The sequence below is a fragment of the Pararge aegeria genome, chromosome 21, assembly GCF_905163445.1.
Source record: "Pararge aegeria chromosome 21, ilParAegt1.1, whole genome shotgun sequence".
NCBI lineage: Eukaryota > Metazoa > Arthropoda > Insecta > Lepidoptera > Nymphalidae > Pararge > Pararge aegeria.
This window is the reverse complement of record NC_053200.1, coordinates 16,242,983-16,261,045: the sequence shown is the minus strand read 5'-3', so window position 1 is coordinate 16,261,045 and position 18,063 is coordinate 16,242,983. Positions and strand designations below refer to the sequence as shown.

Here is an 18,063-nt window from a genome sequence, read left to right as displayed (position 1 = left end):
AGGCTAAACTGATATAACCTCTCTGTTCCGTCGTACATTACTGGTTTAATTGACACATTCTGTTGTGTGTGGATACATTCACTGATTTAAAAACAATATGGCTTAAGGAGAAACCAAATAACATGTATAATAATATTATTAAAGTTTTATACTAGAAAAATATGTTCCAAAGAAAGATTGAAAACTCAATCTGTGCTCGAACTTAAGGGAGGCAACAATGAATAATCGTGTGTTGCCATTGCCCTAATCGCAAATTCCCGGCACGTAGTGTTGCCAGGGGAGAAATAAATATTTTCCACCAAAATCGCGATCTATTTATATGTAAATTTTTACATTTTTCCGCGCGATGGAGTCGCGTATGTTTGTCGCGTTCTCTTTATTGTTTCGGAGATAATAGCGAGCACAGGTGAGCACATGACGCAGAGATATCAAATTAACTCCATGTATCCGAGTAAATATAGATATTTTCTAATGTTATGTTCTGTGTGGATACTCATGATTAAGTCGTAGCCCATTCCATTTGTAATTGGCGCTACGCTAATAATCAATGAAAAACTTGATAGTCTTTGAATTTGGTCTTTATTGCTGGAACTGTTGGCTTAATCCAGACATGTGGTGGCATTAGATTTGGAAATGAGAACTAACGCAGAAAAAACCATTTGTGCAAATATTTTATTGTTGGGCAGTCTTTGGCAAGGGCTGAATTGTCGGAATGAGTGGGTTCAGTTGTTGCTTTTAATTTTATTGTTTTATTAGTGCAAACAAACATTCCCAATAAATTTGTGAAGACAACATTATAACTATATATATTTGTTCAAAGAAGTGGGGTTTATTTTATTAATGTTAAAATTTTTCAAGTAAATCATGCAAGGAACGGTGGAGAAAATGGTGTTTAATAAAAAAACCATTTTACCAATATATAGTGCTTCAAAGTCTTAATGACTTATGTAAACATATACTTAGAAATGACCTTACATCAAATACCTGTATTTCACGACTTACCGAAGCGGAATCAATTGCTGCACCAAACTTACAATTACTTCAATACCGCATGTCATCACTTATAAACAATTAGACACGCGACAAGTCTTCAATTTTAAATCTTGTTTCGTTTCGTTAAATATCAAAAATGCTTGATCTTCAAATAGAGGTTAATGATATGTAATGTGGGATTAAAAAAATATTTCTCCGATATAATAAAGGGATTTTGAAGTGAATCCCATAACAAGAAAGTCAGAGGTTGCAGCATGGCGTCGCTTTGGTACCCAGTCGTAGTAATAGTGGTCATGGCCACGGTGTCTAGACCAGTGAGTGGTACAGCAGAGGCCATGAGCCATGTCACCGCGCATTTTGGCAAAGCTTTGGAAGAGTGTCGAGGAGAGGTAAGAACAATCTTAATTTGACTTTTTTTTTGCGCACTGGTGGGTGCTGTAGCTTCATAAGTGGGCCCAGGATTGCACGACATTTGTATACGTACACAGATAAGAATTGACAAATATCTCCAAACACCAATATTTTGGGCACTTTTAAAAGTTTACGGAGGAATAACCAGATGTAGAGTAGTGCATGCAGTTTCAGCATATTATCAGGGAAAAATTGTATTAATTGCTTATGGCCAATTGAAGATGGTATTTTTCGCAATGCTGATCTATTCGATCTAGATATTCCAGTCACGTTTTACCATGGAACTACGAGGCATCTTAAGGATCTTCACCCTTACCGGCCTCATCATTACCGGCCCACTACAGGGCTTGGGTCTCCTCTCAGAATGAGATATGGTTAGGCCGTAATCCACCACGCTGGCCATGTTCCGATTGATAGACTTCACGCATCTTTAAGAACGGTATGGAGAACTCTCCTTTGTTCATGTATTTTTTTTAACCGTGCAATTAAGTGATATTCAATTAATTTAAAATTAGAAACGCACCAAATTCGAAAATTAAGAGGTGCGTGCCGGAGATCGAACTCAATCCCCCCTAAAGAGAGGCTGGATACATAACCATATGCCATTTTTTCTGCATCCTTACGTAGTTGATATACTATGCACCCTTTCGATATACAAGCATGCTCCATTCTAGGCTGCATCATAACTTTAATGCTGCTCTAGCTTGACTGCAAGTGAGAGCAGTCTATACACTGATGAAATAAAAATAAAATTGTTTCTTTAATGATAGTCGGGTCTGTCGCCTGAGGTTCTGGAACAGTTCCAACACTTCTGGAGCGAGGACTTTGAGGTGGTTCACCGCGAGCTGGGCTGTGCACTGATCTGCATGTCCAACAAGTTCTCGCTTATGCAGGATGATGCCAGGATTCACCATATCAATATGCACGATTATGTAAAGAGCTTTCCTAAAGGTTGGTCTTTTGGAAATTTTTACTAGTCACTGTAGCCAAAACTACAATATTATCTGTTTGATATTTTTAATTTGGCTGAGAGACCAATTTGTTCATTTTTTTAATATAATAAACGCCTAAACTCTCGTGAATTTTTGTTGGAGACCGATAACCGGTAGTTTCGATAACTCAAACTTTACTCACGCTAGTTAAAATTCAAAAATAGTGTTATTTTCATACATGAGTGATATAAAGTCTTATTTATGCTTAGCATACGAACAAAGTCTACTCATGTTTGAATACTCCAAATTTTTTTACAGCAATAATTATTAAGTCAGTTCTACAGAAATTCGGACCAAATCATTTGGGCCTTAATGTTATGTGGCTCTTAAAAACTTTCACTTCAAAACAACAAGTATTTAAGTTATTTGACCTTAATATTTATACTGAACCAACGTTTAACTAACTAGTTACTAATATATTCTTATTAGTTGTTTTAAGATGACGAAATATCGTTATCATGCAATCATTTTTACAACAGGCAGTTTTTTTTAAAGCCAAATAAAGTTGTTTAACAATTTTAATTGGCAATGCTAATGATTCTAAGATTTTCGTTATTAAGAATAATAAACTTTCAGGTGAACTTTTGTCTGAAAAGATGGTAGAACTCATCCATAATTGCGAAAAAGAACACAATAATATTGAAGATGACTGTAGCCGCGTGGTGAAGGTCGCAGCGTGCTTCAAAGTTAACGCGAAGAAGGAAGGGATCGCACCGGAAGTTACTATGATAGAGGCTGTGTTAGAAAAGTATTGAGTTTCACCGGAGTCATGATGCTCTATGACGTTCGAATCATAACATACGAGTACTCTTAGATATAGCATCTGTACGTCATAATTGATCGTCCTTGTATTTAGATAAGTCGCAACATAGATATGTCCTGCATTTAGTGCGTATTTAGGATTTTAATATCATATAGAATTAAATTCCAGAATGAAAATTTAAGTTTTAATCAAAGTTATTTGTTGTTGATTTTTTTCGTGTTTTGATTCTTTTACCTTTCATTATTAGTGTTAATTCATTTTAGTTTAATAAGCAAGGATTGCATTACCCATATAATGTTTATCGTTGCATTTACGTGCTGATCGGAAATCTGGTTTTAAGATATCTAATTTAATATATTATCAAATGCCCTAATTTCACTTGTTTGGAGAAAAATGTTAAGTGTCTGTAAGTTTTCCAAAATATTTTGAATCTAAGGCCCGGTTTAATGTTGTGGGATTGACATAAAAAAGTACCTACCTCTGTTATAATTTTGCTATTTTGTAACAAGTATATCTTACGATAACTCACTGCGAGAATAAGGACACCGATTTTGCGCTTATTTAAAAGAATACAAATATATAAATAAAAAGGCTTTTTTTATTATTTTGAATATGTCCACTTAACCTCATCTTAGAAGTGCTTGTTTCAACGTATTAAAGTTTGTAAAAAGTGATAAAACAAGTTACATCAACTTGTTTTATCCTTGGTGTAAAACAAATGACAAGACCGACTAATTACCGCGGAGATAATTATGTTGTTACTAATGAATACACCCGACCGCTTTGTAAACAGGCACACGTCTACAATTAACCGATCAAAGATAAAAAGCACATAAAACTTTTAATATTAATAAAGCACGAATAAAACTACGGCAATTGGCGATTCACCAAAGCGAATGCTTTCAAAAGAGATCTTTATTTAAAATAACGAAGATAAAGCGCGGTAGACGGATGAATTAAAAATTAATTACTAAAATAAAAATACTTTTTGTCACCATAACTTTGAGCAAGATTCACAGTTTCCATGGTTTGCGATACAGCTAGTTTGTTATTTAATTTCATTATAAGTCAAAACAATTTGACTGCAATCTCATCTGTTGGTAAATCACAATGCAGTCTAGTTAGCGTTATTCCTATAAATAACGAGACTTGCAAATAATATGATAACGCGTCGGTTTAGAAACGGTGATCCAAGTTTAGATGGACTAGTGTCCTTGTTCTGATCATTATCACTTAATTGACAGCCGATTGGCGCAGTGTGCAGCGAACCTGCTTCCGAAGTCTAAGGCTTTGATTCCCACTCCTAGAAAATGCTTGGATGATGAACATGTATGTTTTTCAGTGTCTCGGTTTTTTTTCTATATACAAAAGTAATTCGGTATATTATTTATTAAAATATTCATCTTAGTACCCAAAACACAAGCTACACTTAGCTTTGGGGCTAGATGTGTATTTGTGTATTGTCGAAATATATTTAAAAAAAAAATGACAAAATACTCTATCATAAGAGCTGTAGTTAAAGCGCAAGCAACGAACCAACTTGGAGGGTCTAAGCTTTTTATGAGGCTTAAATAGCTATGAGACAGGAGGCCTATGTTTAGCATTATTACATTTATAAGCTTACGGTGATCAGAATGATGAATGTGATGTTTATTGAGAAGTTATTGTAATATATCTAACATTTAAGCAATGCAACGTCTGCAAGATTTAGTAGTCTTATTTTTAGTCTTTTTGGATTAATTTTAATACTTTATATAATATATTTTAACTATGTAGGCCTGCCACACATAGTTTTATTACGCTATATATTAAATCGGTAACTCTAGAAGTGTGATAAGAATCTTTATTAAAATGAAATTGTCGACCGAATCTTCCTTACATATGGGTGGTAGATTCGCTACTATCATACAACCTGGAAGTGCTTATAAAATAAGCCTACTTAAAATAAATACATTTTGAATTTGAATGTAAATCGGAATTGAGATTTTGTTAACATATAAGTATTTTAAAATCATCGTGACGCCACTTCAAATCCTTCACTAATCCCAAGAAAATGATTAAGTACAAAGTGCACTTAGCGCTGCAGAGTGTATAATCAAGCCATCATTTTGCCATTTGATAATTCAATCGCTAGGTAAGTACGTACGCCTTTACTGACGCTAAGTGCTAAGTGACTTGATAGACTACTTAAGACGGCGTGGTCACGAATTTTTGACATGTAGATTTTATTAACAAATAAGCACATGTGATTTCGTTCATTTAATCGAAAGTTGGAAAATTCTTAAAAAGTAAGGAATCCTAAGATACTTGACAAATGCTTTTCCTTGGACAAGCTAACTTATGGTTTTATTAACCACATTATCTTTATCATCTTCACTTCAACAGATTGCCGTCCACTGCTGGATAGAGGTCTTTTGTAGGAAGTTCCAAAATCGGTATTCGGTTATTCTAGCGGCTCCTAGCGAGGTAGTTGGTGGGTTTGTAACTAGCCACGGCTACTGTCTCAATCAGACAAGGTTTTGGTAACTAAACCACGCGTTCAAGAAATAAATATAAGTCACAGAAAGTGCATCAAGGAAAAACAATGCAACTTAAATAATTAGCACGCAGTTGCAAACAGATGTGAGCAATTAACAAAACAAATCGGTTTCACGACTCGCACAAGCTGGATAATCAATTGTGATGTGTGAACCAAAACATTGCTGTATAATCGGAATACTTATTTGATGAAAGATATTAAAATGGCAAAATAATCAAAGTAATTAAAAAGTTTATGAGAAAATGAAAGGAATAATAATTCTGACTGGGATAATTATGTATTTGCAGGCAAATGAAAATGTAATGAAGGAAATCAGTTATTCTTTTGGTTCGAGCTTGTAAGCAGTTTTTAATTTTGTATGTACTTATTGTATGCAAGAGTAAACTATCTAAGGTGTGGTAACTCTGTGAAATATTATTAACTAGGCAAGGTTAATCGTCCAGGTGCTTCTTAAAATTATATATTTGATCTGTGGTAATAATTTACATTGGTGGTTAGTTAACTTTTTAATGGTATGATGGTAAACAACATGGTATTATTTTTTATGGCTTAGTCCAGAAACCGCGTTCACGCGTAATATCGAAGCTTCAAAAACCACTCCACTCTAAATTCGTTTGTCGAACAAACGGCTAGTCACTACATACCATTTAGCAGTTTACAGTTATTATTTTACCTCTAATGTTCTAAGCGTTCACCATAAAAAGGGAATATGGGTAAAAACTTGTTACCCAGCAATATAAAATAAGGCTTCATTACCATCGCAGCGTGGATTATGTCCTGGAAGCTTGGCACTTTTGCTTTTAAGAGGTTCTTTATTCTTAGACAATGTAATTAAAATTCATTTGAAACGAAAAAGTAACAACAGAAAACGACTATTGCTGCGTGCTAAAACTGACAAACACACATTTGTTTTTATAAATTAGTAAGGCTCTATTTTAAACAGATGACGATATGGTGACCTATATGGTGAAACTCTATAAAAAATGCTATCATGGAACCTTAGAAGAGGAAAATCGATGCTTAGCTGCCTTAGAAGTAGCCAAGTGCTTTCGGAATTATGTGCAGCAGCGAGGCTGGACACCTAACGTTACATTTCTATTTAAAATACCGTATTAGTTTTATTCAATAAATACTTAATTTATCAGCACTATTTTTATCAAATTCACGATAATTATTTAAGAAGAGTGATATCCAATAATGTTATCCGGCCCACTACTCGGCACCGGTGTGCTCTTAGATTGAGAAGGATTTGGATTATCAAGTGCGGATTGGTATACTTTACACAAGCTTTTGAGAACGTTATACTCTCAAGCATGAAGTTTTCCTCTGATGTTTTACTCCACCATCAAAATGACTTATATACAAATAGCTTAGGTAAAAAACGTTTTTTTTTTATATCCCATTGGAACTGTTAATTATCCCTAATACTACTCAATGTCTATCACCAGGATGTTAGCAATCTCTGATCAAGATCGATAAAGCGGTTAAAGCGTATATAGGTAACAAACATATAAAAAATGAGATACATTTTTATATTCGTAACCAAGCGGTGGTTATAACTCCGGCTTCAGTTTCGGAGAAGCTCGCAACGCGATCACAACGTAGAAAAGTTTTCTGAGTTTTGTTCGTTTTATGCAACCGAATAACTAACCTCTTAGGGAGTATTTTAGGGCTCATATTATTTGTATTTATAACAAAGATACATACCTTTAACGAGTTCAAATCCCAGCACGCACGTCTAACTTTTTTAATATATTAGTTATGTGCGTCTTAAGCAACTAAAATATCACTAGCTTCAACGGTGAAGGAAAACATCGTGAGGAAACATGCACGCCTCACAATTTAATATAATGCTATCAAAGGTGTGCGGGGTCCACCAAGCAACACAGGACCAGGGTGATGGACAACGGCCTAAATCCTTCTCATTGGGGGAGGAGACCCAAGCCTTGTATTGGGCTGGTAATGATTTGATGATGATGTTAACGAGTGACCAATGGAAGTAAACTGATAGCAGCGAATAAACATAAGCTCGCATTAAATAGGTCTAGGCATAAAGGAAATTAATTATCATGACGTGAGAAAAACGACGTTCAATTGAATCAAGTGTCAAATAAAGCAACAATTAAAATAAGTATAGATGCAATAAAACATGAGCGTAAAACTTCCACGTTACACTGTATTTAAGGTGACATGTATCAATTATGCATAGTCAATTAAACGGTAGTTAACGGTTACATCGAAAGCCAGATCAGAAGTAATCCTATAAAAGTGACCACGGATATCATGTATTCTCAAACACAAATTAAAACAGAAGCTACAGATATGGTTAAGGTTAATCCAATTGTTGTAGTATTGCTAATTGCAATTGGTGCAAATGAAATATCTTCGAGTGAGTTAATTATGAAGAGTATAACGTCAAGTTTTTTGAAGGTGTTGGATGAATGTAAACGTGAGGTGAGTTAACCAATATAAGACGAAATCGAATGTTTTAACTAACACTGTTTTCCTAGATCCAGCTCGATCTTATTGCAGCAAACAGAGAAGATTTCTATGTTTAGCAGAGGGAGTTAGTTGGGTTGATAATGGTAAAGAATCTTTCTTTGCTGAATTGGCTTTGGTAGTCTGAGTTTAAAGAACTGGTCACACTGGTTTTGTCAGTAAAATATCTAGAATATTAACCTGACAAGTTAGTGTTAGTTAAAGGATAATTAAATAGTCCATGATAATTATTGATGAACATATTTATTTTGAGCATATTTGGTTTTCTCTCCGATCAGTTACATTTGCAAATGTGTACTTACAATGAAATAATATGAGTTTGGATTTCGAGCTAAATCTTCATTTTAACCGATGTTTTTATAAGAGTTTCTTATAGAAATCCTTTTTTATTCGATAGTAATCAATCATATGCTCAGTCATATTCTCGAGTAAATATATTTTGTAGAGTTTATGGATGTGTTATTTAAATTCCAGCTCAATTTTGGTGACAACGTGCTATCCGATTTGTACCACTTCTGGAAGGTGGATCACGCTTTGCTTAACAGAGATACCGGCTGTGCTATCGCCTGTATGAGCAAAAAGCTCAACCTTCTGGATACTAGTGGAAAACTTCACCATGGAAATGCTGAGGAATTTGCTGTAAGCCACGGAGCCGGTAATAAACTATCACTACTTGCGCCGAATATAATTATTCAGATTTTCTTTAGTCCTCGACAAGTTAGCCTTTCACTGCAATATAAGAGCTTGCTGTAAGAAATTACTTGCAGCAATAAGGCAGCCTTTGCAGGTCTGCAATTTTTATTCTGTTGGTTTATTCTTTATTTCAAATATATTTTGATGTTAGTGTGCAATAAAGTATTTCTTCCTCTTCTTCAATATATCTGGTGATAAGTGATGAAGTAGTTGTAAGTTTGTAACTAGCCACGGCCTAATCTTCCTGGTTTGCAGTCAAGTGCAAACATTAGATCGCAGAAATGCAACCCTTCTACTTATTAAGACACAGCTCTCACAAATGCGCCTGTAGCTGACAAGAGTTATTTGTTTTAGAGAGTTTTATTTTAGACAGATTTGATGCCGTTAAGTACACCAGCTTAAAATATTTTTTGTTTCATTGGTAATTAGTGCTTGACCACAATCTCACCTGATAGAAAGTGCAGATGTGCCCTAAGATGGGACGCGCTTGCCTAGAAGATGCCTCTTCACTCTTGTTTTAAAGATACCCAGGTTGTAATAATAAGGAGATACAGAACTCGGGAGGACGTTCCAAACCCCAGCCATGCGTATAAGAAAAGAAGCTGCAAATCGCTTTAAGTAATCGTTGTAAGATGGTGAAGAGGAAACGCGACCGAACAGTTTTTGAGCACACTCCTCAAAGTATATCCTATAAAACACAGACAAACTAGCTAGTTTAAGACGATGATCAAGACTTCAGAGTTTAGCCAAAAGCGGTGAATCGTCACCCATAAGTCTCCTGGCTTGGCGATCTACAGCATCCAAAGCGACCAATTGGTACTTAGCTGAGCCGTCATAAAGATGACTGCAGTACTCCATGCACGTCCGAAGCCGAGCCTGATTTTACATTTGAAATAATGTTTCAGCAAACGAAATGGCGTCCAAGCTCGTGACCACGGTGCACGAGTGTGAACAGCAGCACACCGCAGTGGACGACTCCTGTCTGCGCGCCCTCGAGATAGCCAAGTGCTTTCGAAACGCCATGCACGAACTGAACTGGGTACCCAAGATGGACGTTATGATTACTGAAGTACTCACTGAGATATGATACCTAGCTACGTTACTCTGTTCGCTTGTACTGCATATCTTATATGCGGGCGGCAGTTGCTACGTGAAAGAAGAATAAAGAAACGAACTCACTTGTTAATATACACATTTTTGCTAAATGCATTTTATTTATTCCACTTCTATTTAGCACTGACTCACTGGTGGTAAGCTATGGTACGAGCTAAGATGGTAGCGGGCTTACCTGTTAGGGGTATGGCATATTAAATTCATACCCCTTATTGGTTTCTTCACGGCATAAACCGCTTAGCGGCACTTCCTTATGGGTAGAGTCATAAAAAGTCACGGCCAAAAAATAACTTAACTATCTCTGGTCTGAAACATCTTGACTGATGGGAAGGCTTTGGCCGTTTTTTACCTGCGGGGATCGTGTCCGAGACCTTTAACTTCAAATCCACTGCGCCAGTCAGGACAATTTGTAACATTACATTACATCAGGAGGAATTTGTAAAATTAGTAAGTTCATATTTTATTATCGACTACGTTTTATTTTATTCTAATTAGCATGATCAACGAGAGTTCACAAGGTTCTGGGATCGACTTCCTCAGTGCTTATTTATTAGGTGTGTATTAAGGTACCAGTCTAAATTTAGGAAATAGCAGTTTTCGACCACCGTGCCTTAAATCTAAATAATCCGTAGCCACGCTTAGTATCAGCTGCAATTGGAGAAGCATGATGCATCTAAATATCTACCAGAGAAGTCCTGCCCCCAGAACTGATTGATTCATTGAACATTATTTCACTTATTTCTCCAAAAACTGGTTTTCAAAGTCACAAATTATAATCTTATAATTTGTTTACGTCTAGTGCGATCTATCGTTCCTAATGCCCGTCGTACTTCAAAATACTTGTATAAGCAAACTTTAAGTATTTACTCCATCTTTTTTGGAAGTGTTAATAATTAACCTAGATACACACATGCAATAAGTAGTAGACCCCAACCGGCTCCGTAGGTTACTAACATCACTAATCCACCATAAATCCTGTGCGACAATGCCTTGCTCAATCCTGCTTCGATCCTTGTGGATTTACGAGCGTCTATACAACACCGAACCTCAATTAGGGAGCCTTGTATGAAGCTAGCTTGCGCTAGAACAGCGATTGTCCTGTCTGCGGCGAACATTTTGTTTTAATAATTACTTTGTTTAAAACTTTGATAACAGCGTATAAGTATACGCGTTCCAATAGGTGGAGGTAATTAAGTAACAGTTTGGATAAGCTAGTGTGTTTTCGATGGAATTTGGTTTGATTTTTACTCTACATGTTTCTTCAGTTCAGACTGCCTCCTTTTTCTAGTGTTTAGCATATTCGACTGCAGATAACAATGTACTGGGCTCGATCCCCGAATCTGGTTATACCTATTGGCGATAGTATTGGGTTTTCCTATCAATAAATTCTTAGAACAAACCCGGAGTTAGGAAATTGGTGGTGATTCACCCCCATGCATAGGAGAGCACGTTAAGGCTCTCGTTCGCTCGTTCTAAGTTTCGCCCTGCGCCTGATCTCTTTCCAGTCGTGTCGGAGAGTAAAGGAATCGAGAGTGCACCTGTGTTTGCGCATACACTTGTGCACTATAATAACTCCCGCGTAGTTCGAAAATCTCTCGCTAGATGTACACCGTAGCCGAAATCGGTCAAGGAAAAGTCCATCACATTTGGATAAATGTACTACTCCACGACTAAATGTACTCAAAATTTTATAGAAATTCTCTTAGAGGCTGAATGAAATAATCTGTTGAATAGCTAAATTATCTGTATTGTGCTTTTAGAATTAGTTTATCGCGAATTTTTTACACTTGAGTAGTGTGCTGGAAAATTGCTGACACGCCTCAATCAGATTTTCATCAAGCATGGTTAAGGACTATCGCTGGGACACTTGCATTCCAACTGATTCTTCTGCTTCAAAGCTGTTAACTAATAACACCGTTTTTATTGCATTGGGGGTAAAAGTAACAATGGGAACTGCAACATATATCTAAGTCAGCAATCCCATCCCCGACAATGGATCGTTACATCCCGTAGCAGCGACGTTTATCCGTCCTGCACCTGTGCCCTAGCATCTAAGATGTTTGCCTTTATTGTTTACTTTACCCTCATTCTTACGTGACCCGGGTGCAAAATCTGTGACGACACTTTTCTAACTTATAGCCATTTTATCGTCTTATATGAAAATGCCAGATGGCATCCGGATGAAATAAGCTTCGTTTAAAATCCGTTTCTATGTTGAAAAAGGTATTGTGACCCCGCCTTTATATGGATAAATAAAGATGTGTCTAACACAAACCGAGATAACAACTAACGCTAAACGTGATTTCTGTTTTCTAGGGTAACACAGCATACCAAAAATTGTAGGATAAATAAGATATCTTTGATTTCCTTTCCTCACCTAAAAGAGAGGGCTGTGTAGCACTTTTTGTGTGCTTATATCTATTTAAATAGTAATTTATTGTGTTTAATGTGTTTAATTACAATAATTTAACCAAAAATAATTTAAGTATGATATTATTTTACTTTGTTCGATTTCAAGCACTTATATTCAAGCCAAGCAAATGAAAAAAATACATACACTTATCTTAAGCACTATATTCACTATTTCCTGAGGTATTAGGAAGTTGTGGCCGAGATTAGCAAAAATGGAGAAACTAATGATGATAGAAAACTTCAAGAGATATTCCATTTAGACCAAGGTAGAGCAGAACCATATCTATGAAAAGCCACTAGACATACTACAAGAGTCTTTGAAGTAAATGGCAATTTTTCTTCCAAGTTATAAGTATTTATATATAGTATTCATAAAGATATTCATCTTTTATCATAGTACCCATAACTCAAGCTATGCTTACTTTGGGCTACGCTAGATGGCGATGTGTGTATTGTCGTAATATATTAATTTAGTTATTCATTGCATCCTTACTTATATTTCTTATCACTCAATTATATTATTTATTATATCTTTTAGTTCATTATTATTTTTATTATTATTTACCCTTTTTTTAAGGAAATAGGGTGGGTCAGTTGGGTAGTCCGTTGGGTTTACCCTATTTATTGATTAAATCTTTAATAATATTGGCGATAAGATTGATTTATTCCGACCTAGGCGATTACTGTATTCTGATCTTTTTTTTTTGGTGTGGTGGAAAAGCGTTATTGCTATTTCCGAACCTAGGACAGGACGGGATATACCCACACTCAAAACCACCACGGCATGTCCCTCTTGTTGGCTTTGTTAGACGCCCGGGGAGCCCGTTGTATACCTCCCGGACGTCTACTAACCCCCACAACCGATTGTTGGGGCTCCCGCGCTAACGAGGAAGGGATCAAGGCAGCTTGAACCCCCCCTCAGACCGTAGAGAGAATTGCGTAGTGTCGTGTAGCTAGCCCAATAGCTAACCGCTGCCTCCCAAGAGAAGCTGGCGAGAATATAATGGGAAGTGGCATCCTCTGTGCTACTAATACCATCTACTGCGATCAATAACTCGTCTGCCCGGGAACTATAATTGGTCCAGCAGTGGACTGCTATAGGCTTTTGCTGATGGTTAAACTAATAAATATATGGTTAAACTATAGGAGATTCTGCAACTTTCAATAGCAAGCATCTTTCTAATAAGACTAGAAACCACCTGCTTGGATGTTCTCATGTAACTTGTAACCTCTAAGAAATCAAGCTTTGTCTTCTTGGTTAGAGTCAGATATTTTCTACATCTTATGTCAACAATTTTGTATTAAAATTAGGAGCTTCTTGGCATCAGCTGTGCACAAATGTCAGTATTAAACTAAATCGACGAATTTAGTTTCGATTTGGTAGTGATTTCTTTGAGACCGATTAAGAATAATAGAAGAACTTTGAAATTTTTAATTATGGGCTTGTATTGGGATTTATGCATATAGGTAGGTACCTAGAGTCCAAATGATTCTGAGACACGCTTTTTAATTCTTATTCAATATTTATTTTTGATTGTCACACTTCCACACCACTTATAATATACAAGAGAATACATGAAGATTAAATAACTTATAAGCTAACTGACAAGTTGTTGGGAGAAGCGTAAAATATTAAGAAAATCCATAAAACGTTAAGCAGGTCGTTGTAGTCTTAGATTATCATTGATCTGATAACTGGAGGAATTCTAAAGTTAATATCGTAACCGGGTAGGTTTAATTTCAAAAGAATATTTATAATGAAAAATAAATCTAGTTCATATTTGGATTGTCAACTTTAATATTAGTAACATATCCTATGTTTTACTTTCTTGTCATCTTTTGACCTCATCCTGTTCAAAGTTTAACGGGGGACAATTTTAGGGATCAGACCATTTAACAAAAAAAAATCGTAGGTTCCAATTTTACCCGTTTAACAATTTACTTACACAGGTGAGGAAAAAATGTTGGTCAATCTAAATAACCCTATTGGTCTTTTTTTTTTAATAATATACTAGACAATAGATCAGGTTTACGAACCCCATTTACCCACGTTTCCATTTTCTATCGTAAACATTCGTATGTATGGACGTTATCATTTTCTCTTTGCCTTTTCAAAATGTTAGATTCAAATGCAAGCTTGCAAATGAGTAATGAAAATAAACTTGATTTCCTATTTTTGGGCTAGTTTCTAAAGTTGTGTTTGAAGAATGCTCATTATCATCTCCAGTTACCAATTGTTTTTTCTCGTATTAAACCTCAGTCATTAACTCCTCTAGAATCTCTTCCATCGAGGGCGCCCATTTAAGGTCGTGTATCTTCCTTCGGAAGCACTTGGATATCTCCAGGGTCTTCGAGCAGTTGTCGGACACATTGCTGTGGGCCTTCTCGCATTCATGCAGCATGTCAACCAGCTGCTTGGCCAAGTTATCATCTGGGTAATAAATAACTAGATTTTACAATCTGCACTGTTAACGTTATCATCTGGCCAAGTTATCATCTGGGTAATAAATAACTAGATTTTACAATCTGCACTGTTAACGTGATTTACACTGTACTGTGCTGCACTGTTAGCTAGTAACTTAATTAATGCCCTAACTGGGCGTGGGATAGGAAATTGAAAACTAACCTAGGTTACCATTGGCTCTAAGGTAATCAAGCTGCACACTTTTAAAATTAGATATGTTTCTTGGAATTGTATCTATACAGCAAATAGCAAAATAAAATCATAAATCTCATAACTTCGTAGCAAACATTACATCATCATCTTCATCATCACCTCAACCAATTGACGTCCACTGCTGGACATAGGTCTTTTGTAGGGAGTTCCACAATACACGGTCCTGGGCCGCTTGCTTCCAACGGCACCCAGCTACTCGCCTGATGTCATCTGTCCACCTCGTTGGGGCCCGACCCAGCACCTTAAGACCCCAACGTCCATCTGTTCTCCGAGCTATGTGCCCCGCCCTAGTTCTTCTACGGATCTCAATTCTGATTTGATCACGTAGAGATACTCCTAACATAGCTCTCTCCATCGCCCGCTGAGTGATTCTGACTTCTTATGAGGCCCATAGTTAGCGACCATGTCTCAGATCCATACGACTAACTTAACATAGAGTTCCTGTAAAACCTCTCGATATTAAGGTATTATGACACAGATGATAATTTTATCTTACAATAAATACGTATTTTTTTGTCAACGTTTGGCATAAGATGACATAATTCTGTTTTTATACATTGTTTATACTCATAAATCGTAAGAATTGTAATCGTAAGAATAAAGTTTTGCAATTATCCGGTCTATAGGAAAACTTGTACCTATACCTGCTATAACTTTATGGTAATAAACTCACCAGCTCCATGGGTCTTCGCGAATTCATGCGCGTTTTTATGATGCAGATTCATATCATCGGAGATCAGGTCGAACTTGGAGGCCATGCACATGATCGCACAGCCGGTGTCTCTGTTCAGCAGTTCGTAGTCTTCCCTCCAGTAGTTGTAGAAGTCGTTCATTATGTGCTCACCGAGACCCAACTGCAGAAATACAATTATATTTAATGAAAGTACAATACTTATTCCTAACTAAAAAAAATAATTACTTGTATTTTTTGGTTCCGTCACTTCCGTGTCTTATAAAGTAATAAATCTTTCCGCTAATTTTTAGTATACAACGTATAATTTTAGTATTAAATCAAAAGAAGCATACTTATTTTTCTATACAAAAGAATTCTTAATATTCTAAGTTTTTACTTATGAGAGCCCTATTAAAGATAAAAGGGAAGGAGTCACTTGATTTTACTTTTGTATAGGCCTGTATCTCATTCCTTTCAGCAAAAACTATTGCAATGATTTAGTCGAAAACTATTAGGTTTTCGTTTTCACAGATAAGTATACATAACATATAAGTAAGACAGTAGATAATGTACCACTAAAACCCGTGAAGTTTTATTTCCGTTTTCATTTACACGTTGTTTATATACAAAAATAACAAATGGGTTACAACAAATTAACTTAATAGAGTTTTTTTAATTTATATAGGTTTTATTATTTTTGAATACTTTGGAAATAAACTTTACACTAAAAAGTATCATGACATTAAAGGACAGATAAGAAATAATAAATGATGGCAAGCGATGATGCAGCCTCAAGTGGAGCGCGCTTGTCTATAAGACTCCTGTTAGCTCTAGATTTAAAGGAAATCATACTATAGGATGTTAGGGAAATAGAAGCTAGGGAACTCCAAATCTTTTCGGTGCGTATTTAGAAGAAACAAAGCTCTTTGTACGTATCCATAGGATATCAACTGTATAGGCGTGCAGAACCTTACGATTCCTAGCAGATCGATGTTAACATGGTAAGGGAAGAAATAGAACAAATAGGAATTAGTGGTCTAGTCTAACTCTCCAAAATATATCTGGTAAAACACCGCTTGACAGCCAACCCTTGCATAGATTTTCATCATCATTTCTTTTTGCTTAGATAAATTTTCATAACCATTTCAATATTCATCCAGTATTTTAAAGATCACAAAGCTTTTTATAAATAACTGCAGCGTCATCTTACCAGCAACCAAAATTTAATTTGGATCCATTTCTAGCATGTTCTTATGCGTTCTCTAAAAATAACCTGGTTAAGAAACTGGATTATTCTTGAAAAATATCATTATATATAACTTACTTCTTTCTTACACTCTTCTAAAGCTTTCCCGAAGCCCGTGGTAAGTTTCTTCATAACTTCCTGAGAAGCTGTTGCTCGTTGTGCTTGGTAAACTATGAAAACTACCACAGCGAACAAACGCCATCTAGCTTTGGGCACCATTTTATCGTGTATGCTCGATTAGCACTATTTGCTGGCATTTTATATTGGTTAAGAAGCGCTAACTAAGCTAGAAATATTTCACAGCGAAATGGTTCAGTATATTACTAACTTGGTATATACCGCTACTCCATTTGCATTATACTTCTGTTATACCCACACGGATATTTCATTGATTGTCAAAATTCAAAATTCATTTATTTCAAGTAGACCTAATATAAGCATTTTTGAAACGTCAAGTATGTCTGTTTGTAGTGACTCTACCACATAACATCTCTAGTCCTGGGTGAACCTGATCAGACCAAATTCATCAGAGGCGGTAATCGGCAGATTGCTTCCAACGCCAAATTTACAAACATGAGTTTTTCTCTCCACTACTAGCTTATCGTGTTTATTCGGCCTCCGTGATCTTTCACTTTGTCGTCGATTAACTTTTTTGGGTCTCTGGTCCGGCCAAATGTACGCATCCTGAGAGTAAATTTGTCCAAATTTTTATTAATTTTGCCTTTCATCGGAATATACTTTTATAATTACATTAGATATGGCACCCAGCAAAGAGTTGGCAATGTCCTTCGCCTGAGACATCTGTAGATGTCATATATATTTGTACATCGTAACAGTGCTGAGGGCATATATTTCATAGAGATCATGCAAATATGAAACTTGAGCGTTTACCCGAACTCTAAAACGTAACAACACAGTACCATAATTTTAATTTTTAGCAATTAACGTGTATCTGAGCGACCGGATGGTGCACTGAGCCGCAATTACCCGAGGCGTCATGAATCAAGATTCAATTGTCTTTAATAGTAGTTTGTGGGATGATAGATGCACAA

General features: G+C 36.1%; 3 protein-coding genes across 3 annotated transcripts; 2 read left to right on the top strand and 1 right to left on the bottom strand.

The window, feature by feature from the left end:
* The first annotated feature begins 1,154 nt into the window (after positions 1 to 1,154).
* On the top strand, positions 1,155 to 3,742 carry LOC120633103 (general odorant-binding protein 2-like). The gene is given in 3 exon segments (XM_039903213.1): positions 1,155 to 1,382; positions 2,175 to 2,355; positions 2,973 to 3,742. Coding segments are annotated over 3 exon segments (588 nt in total). The 3' UTR covers positions 3,152 to 3,742.
* Positions 3,743 to 8,017: 4,275 nt separating this feature from the next.
* LOC120633164 (pheromone-binding protein-like) lies at positions 8,018 to 10,095 on the top strand. The gene is made up of 3 exons (XM_039903295.1): positions 8,018 to 8,152; positions 8,672 to 8,852; positions 9,796 to 10,095. The coding sequence occupies exons 1-3, from the start codon at positions 8,021 to 8,023 to the stop codon at positions 9,975 to 9,977; spliced, it is 495 nt and encodes a 164-aa protein (XP_039759229.1). The 5' UTR covers positions 8,018 to 8,020; the 3' UTR covers positions 9,978 to 10,095.
* A 3,863-nt stretch (positions 10,096 to 13,958) lies between these two features.
* LOC120633313 (general odorant-binding protein 1-like) lies at positions 13,959 to 17,230 on the bottom strand. The gene is made up of 3 exons (XM_039903502.1): positions 17,090 to 17,230; positions 15,766 to 15,946; positions 13,959 to 14,846 (listed from the first exon to the last, which is right to left on the bottom strand). Exons 1-3 carry the CDS (start codon positions 17,228 to 17,230, stop codon positions 14,665 to 14,667), a joined length of 504 nt encoding a protein of 167 aa, XP_039759436.1. The 3' UTR covers positions 13,959 to 14,664.
* Positions 17,231 to 18,063: the final 833 nt, after the last annotated feature.

What these genes read in the sequence shown, in the direction of transcription:
- LOC120633164 (XM_039903295.1), top strand. Translation starts at nt 8,021, where the DNA reads ATGGTTAAGGTTAATCCAATTGTTGTAGTATTGCTAATTGCAATTGGT. An exon ending in TGGATGAATGTAAACGTGAG is followed by an intron (nt 8,153 to 8,671) that starts GTGAGTTAACCA and finishes TTTAAATTCCAG; the next exon opens with CTCAATTTTGGTGACAACGT. An exon ending in TGCTGTAAGCCACGGAGCCG is followed by an intron (nt 8,853 to 9,795) that starts GTAATAAACTAT and finishes ATAATGTTTCAG; the next exon opens with CAAACGAAATGGCGTCCAAG.
- LOC120633313 (XM_039903502.1), bottom strand. Translation starts at nt 17,230, where the DNA reads ATGGTGCCCAAAGCTAGATGGCGTTTGTTCGCTGTGGTAGTTTTCATA. An exon ending in TAGAAGAGTGTAAGAAAGAA is followed by an intron (nt 15,947 to 17,089) that starts GTAAGTTATATA and finishes GTATTTCTGCAG; the next exon opens with TTGGGTCTCGGTGAGCACAT. An exon ending in CGCGAAGACCCATGGAGCTG is followed by an intron (nt 14,847 to 15,765) that starts GTGAGTTTATTA and finishes TTTATTACCCAG; the next exon opens with ATGATAACTTGGCCAAGCAG.